We start from the raw sequence: 6,000 nt of genomic DNA on the forward strand, positions 1-6,000 counted from the left end.
TCAAAAACTTCCACCTAGTACATTATATTTCCATTTCCACTCTGTCTTCAAAACTCTTCATTCACCAAGCTATAGTAAATGCTCCTCTTCCTTCTGTGAGATTAGCATCATGGTTTCCAAGAATGAATGTCTTTCTTCAAATCGAAACTGTCCCTCTTACAACAAAGGATGGGGTGGAGGTAGGAGCTTTGAACACCTGCGGGGCAAGTCTTCCTTTTCCATGAAATTCCAGTAATTGTCACGTAGTGAGATCAAGTTCAACATATTTGTGCAGAGGATGAAGTGATCCCACAACTTAGATGTTTACATATTATCAATAGCTTGCGGATTTTTTGCGTATTTGCCTTTTTAATTCTTTCGTAGTAAAAAATAGGCTTTTAATGTTCTAAGTTCTGCTTGAAGGTGTTTGTAGTCCAGAAACGCATTTTTATATAGTTCCTATAAATGCATATTTGGTAGGTTAGTGCCTATTTTGCTTAATCGTGCCTAAAATGCCTATTCTGCCATTTTTGCTTATTTCAGCTTTGTTATGCACCTTTGGCTTTCCCTATGTAGAATGTAAGCCTTCGTTGACGTTGAACTGACTGAAAGCCTCAATCGTGGTAAGCAAACTGGACAACCTGTTGGTGACTCATCAGTCATCACCGTGGACATAACGACACCTACCGCCTAACTACCCTTTCTTTTTTCCACCTGAAATCTTGTAGCAGTCAATCCGTACTCATTTGCTTTGTTGTGTGTGTGTGTGAAAGTAAGTAGTCAGTTATCTGTGGAGATATCATGTTCACATGTTTAAAAATGCCAAAAGCACAAGACTGCCAGATGTGTATTAATTTAAAAATGGATTTCTGCAAAAGTTTGTTTAACCAGCGACGGAAAATTTGATTTTTGTTATTCAGCATCGCTTTTCTTCCATTTTGGCTAATCGCAAGGATTCGGATGAGGGATGACATGACATTTATGAAGAAACACTCGCAAAAAACATCAATGCCCAGGCCAGGATTCGAACCTGGAACCCCTGCTGTGCTATCCACTTCCCCACGGAGATCGGCCCCACTGACAGAAAAGTAATTTTCTGTCAAGCTTGTGTTAAATTACTATACAAATAAATATTCTATCCCACATACACATACCTATATAGTTTTACAAAATATCCTTGTTCAAAACTCAGGTTCTCTGCACGTGATTTTAGGCTCCTCTGAAAATGTTTTTCTACCTATCGCGTTCTTAGGAAACAAGAATAAGTGGTGAACAATGCACACCGAGATGAACCCTCTTACATTGCCTCAGTTCTGAATGAAACAATGCTAAGTTATGTGAAAAACTTAGTGTAGTGCCTTTGTGTTGCATAAGTCAAATGATGCTATTTATTCTAAAATGTAATGCCATACAAATTAACAGCTCACGTATTGGTGTAATGTGCGCAATCAGCGCAATGAGTAACGCCAGTTCATTTCTTCAGATACATTTTATTGGGAACATTTACAATTTATTTTAAGGGTGCAATTTTTTTTCATAACTTGCAAACAATTGGGCATGAAACTGGTGGAATTCACGTAAAAATGGCAAAGGTAATAGTGGCAACGGAAAAAGTGGCAAATTGAGAATGGCAAGCGGATAAAATGGCAACGATAAAAATGGTGAGCATAAAATTGGCAAATACAATTATTATGATTTTACTTGAAAATTGAGAAATTTCTCGCATTTCACAGTTTGAAATTAAAATTTAATATAATGGTATATTTTTGCAGATATATTTACAAGAAGTATAACTTGCACATGTAGCTCAATATCGGACACACTGGACGGAGCAGAACTAAGCCTGAAATCTTCTTCATTAAGTTTTAGCCTAATGTACGAATTTCCATTGATTGATTTTGTTTATTTTACTTAAATTTTCTTGGATGATCGCGAAGATGAGGATGTGTGATGATTAGGGTGCGGATTTATAGGCACTGAAAACCTCTGAAATAGGCAGGCAATAGGCACCGAAATGATGCAAATAGGCACTTAAAAAGGGGCTCTAAAATATGCAACTAAAATAAAAATACATTAAAATATGCATTTTTTTACTTCCAATGCACATGCATACTGTATTAGCATTCCAGTTTACATATAAAAGTGCGCTAACAATTCACAAATTTCAGAGAATCGTCAGTTAAAGTAATTCTCGCAGAAATAACTTCAGCTAACGATTGGTACGTGAATAATTGTTCTGAAGTGATGAAAAAACGATTTGCACCATTTTAACAAAAAAATATTTTAAAGGATGTTCCGATTAAAATTTATCCGGAGAGATGAATTTCTGTTACCCACTGTACTAATTGCGCACATATGTTTCAGAAACAATTTGAACAGAAAGAGGTAAATTTCTGTGAAGTTTAGGTTACATTTGATTTGAAATTACCTGCAAAATGTTGAACAGCTGTCGATAATTAATTTTTTCCACAGTCCATAGTGAATAGACATGCAGCTGGATGTTTTCACAAACAGTGACATATTTTTTAAAGGTTTCTGGCCTGTGAGTCATTACAGAGCAATTAGTAAGATGTTGGTATCCTTATCCCTTGTTTTTCGCCAAGGATGAAAGGGCATGGGCTCAAATCCCACTATCTCCCTCCACTTTTTAAAGAAAAATTAATATTTTTTTACTGTTATTAAGCTGAATATAGACTATTGATAATTACAAAGTTAATGGAACAATTTAAAATTTAACATGAGGTTTGCTTTGAGGAATTCTCCTCCTGCACATTTTTTTATTGTTAATGCAATACTCATCAGAAATTGAATGGTATTCAGTTGATTGCAAGAATCGAAGGTAAAACATATTTTTCCCCTTCAATTGTCCATCATAAATTGCGCAAATACAGACATGACCAATTCATTTATTATGAGAGGCAAGTATATGTATACTTCGTTTTTGATGGAAACTCAAAATTTAAAAAATATGCTGATTAATGGTGATATTTCATGTTTTTTAAAGGTGAGAGGTGCATTTTCCTACCATGTTTTGTGAAGAAATGCATATTTCATGTTCCTTTTGGATGACATTACTTGTATCTTTCTTTTTGCAAATACATATTTTGACAATAACACACCTTACAATCTTTATTGTATCGAATAAGTATATTTTTGGCACTAACGTATTCTGCATTCCACATAAAATTTTCCCTTTATTTTATACAAATAAATATTCGGACTAAGCTTTAATTTTAATGTGAGACTATGCTTCAAAATGTCATTCAGTGTACATTATCAAGTCAGTAATATTAAGAAAATTGCTAGAGAAATTTATTTTTCACATTCCAGCAATTTTGACAAGAAGGAATTTACAGCAGATCTTGGTGATTTGAGGAGTCTAGAGGGAGATGTAGATACCTACCCTGGAGCTGTGGAAGTAATTGAACATGAAGTAATGGATTCAAAGGAAAGTGTAGTAAATTCTATGCATTTAAAAAAAATCAATGATGATTCAGCATCCAATGCTGACAATGCTTTCACGGAGATAAAACACTCGAACAGCAATTTTCGAAACCATGAAGATAGTAGTTTATTTGAATGTAACCGTTGCAAGAAATCCTTCCCCCAAAAATCTCTCTTGATCAAACATTTCAGAATTCACGAGGATATTGATCCTTTAAAAAATAAACCATGCAATGGAGTGTTCAATCCCCAAAGTAATCAATGTAGCAGAGCATGCAAAAAGAAGGGGCCTTTGAATATTCATTTGAGAAATAACAGTGATAAGAGTCTTGTTTCCTCTAATTGCAGGAAGTCTTCTGGAAAGAAAGGTCTTTTGATTTCCCACTTACCAATTCATGATGGTAGACAGCCTTTCACGTGTGCTCACTGCAACAAAGCATTCACAAGGAAAGGTAATTTGGTCACTCATTTACGAATTCATGATGGTGTTCGTCCTTTTGTGTGTAGTCACTGCAACAAAGCTTTCATACACAAAAGTAGCTTAATTGGTCACTTACGCATACATGATGGTATTCGTCCTTTTGTGTGTACTCACTGCAACAAATCATTCATATGCAAGGGTCCCTTAACTAGTCACTTACGCATACATGATGGTATTCAGCCTTTCGTGTGCACTCACTGCAACAAGGCATTCACACACAGAAGTAACTTAACTGCTCACTTACTCATACATGATGGTATTCGTCCTTTTGTGTGTGCTCACTGCAACAAAGCATTCAAATCGAAGCGTGACTTAACTGCTCACTTACACGTACATGATGGTACTCGTATTCGGCCTTTTGTGTGCAGTCACTGCAACAAAGCATTCACAAGGAAAAGTAATTTGGTCACTCATTTACGAATTCATGATGGTATTCGTCCTTTCGTGTGCACTCACTGCAACAAAGCATTCAATCGCAAAAGTGACTTAACTGTTCACTTACGCATACATGATGGTATTCAGCCTTTCGTGTGCACTCAGTGCAACAAATCATTCACACAAAAAGGTGAATTAACTGCTCACTTACACGTACATGATGGTACTCGTATTCGGCCTTTTGTGTGCAGTCACTGCAACAAAGCTTTCATACACAAAATTAGCTTAATTGGTCACTTAAGCCTACATGATGGTATTCGTCCTTTTGTGTGTACTCACTGCAAGAAATCATTCACACGGAAATGCAACTTAACTGGTCACTTACGCCTACATGATGGTATTCGTCCTTTTGTCTGCACTCACTGCAACAAAGCATTCAGACGCAAGGGTGACTTAACTAGTCACTTAGGCATACATGATGGTATTCGTCCTTTTGTGTGCACTCACTGCAACAAAGCATTCAGACGCAAGTGTGTCTTAACTAGTCACTTACGCCTACATGATGGTATTCGTCCTTTTGGGTGTACTCACTGCAAGAAATCATTCTCACGGAAATCCCAGTTAACTGGTCACTTACGCCTACATGATGGTATTCGCCTTTCATGTGTACTCACTGCAACAAAGCATTCACACGAAAGGTGACTTAACAGCTCACTTACGCCTACATGATGGTATTCGTCCTTTCGTGTGCACTCACTGCAACAAATCATTCACACAAAAATGTAATTTAACTTTGCATTATGAATTCATGATGTTATTCAGCCTTTTGTGTGTTAAAATAATTAATCCTTGTTTCCATATTAAAAACACTAACTTTATTAAGATTTAAAAACACTTTACATGTAACATTTCAGCCCTGCATCAGTGTCTTCCTCAGACTAACAACTAAACTATAATGATGAAATACACAAACAAACAGTATATATACACATAGCAGGGTGACTAGCCACACCAAAACATATCATGTGGACAGTCCTTATCTTGGACGATTTCTCTAAAGGAAGTGACATGCATATCGCCTCTCGACATTTGACTTATGGTTCTCAGTAATTGCCCAAAAAGAAAGAGTTTGTCCTGGTATTAAACAAACTGCAAAACGGAAGCACAATGAACAAAGTTTTGGGACCACTTTCTGATAATGTCACTGTTCAATGCCTTAGCAGAACTGTTCAATGCCGTAGTAGAATTTCTTGCCATAGGGTTTATAAGATGGAACAAGGTGTTGCCCATTCTTATTCAATATTCAGTATAATTTGATTTTAAACCAGGGGTATAGGGAACAAAGTTTTTCAGGGTGTCTGCAAGTCAAGAAAGTCATTATAGTCAAGAAAAAGTGAAGAAATCAACAAGTAGGTCAAGAATTCAATAAAAAGGCAATAAATTATTCTTGTGGTCAATAATTTTTGCTATCAGAATGACTGATTGGTTGATTTAGTTTATTTTACTTCACTTCTTTCTGTCCCTTTGGCTAATTGCAAAGATGAGGATGAATAGTCGTAAGACGGATGAAGGGCATCACAAACATTTAGGGACAACAGACTCAAGCCCCACATATGATTATACTGGCTGTGAGTCCAGGCATCAAATCCTCTGTTGTTTGCTAAACACAGTTCAGGATGCATTAATACGAGAAAGCAGATCTAATTCTCTTCTTAAATTAA

General features: G+C 36.2%; 1 protein-coding gene across 1 annotated transcript in view; it reads left to right on the forward strand.

Moving 5' to 3' along the window:
- The window catches only part of LOC145988990 (uncharacterized), a 584,192-nt gene extending 578,964 nt beyond the window's left edge, over positions 1–5,228 (forward strand). Inside the window, exons 5-6 of the mRNA XM_083124291.1 lie at positions 3,772–4,301; positions 5,194–5,228. Coding sequence (XP_082980417.1) covers positions 3,772–4,301; positions 5,194–5,228 — 565 coding nt within the window. The remainder of the gene's footprint in view (positions 1–3,771; positions 4,302–5,193) is intronic.
- The last annotated feature ends 772 nt before the right edge of the window (positions 5,229–6,000 follow it).

The sequence above is a fragment of the Lepisma saccharinum genome, chromosome 6 (genome assembly GCF_977018435.1).
Source record: "Lepisma saccharinum chromosome 6, izLepSacc3.1, whole genome shotgun sequence".
Classification (NCBI taxonomy): Eukaryota; Metazoa; Arthropoda; class Insecta; order Zygentoma; family Lepismatidae; genus Lepisma; species Lepisma saccharinum.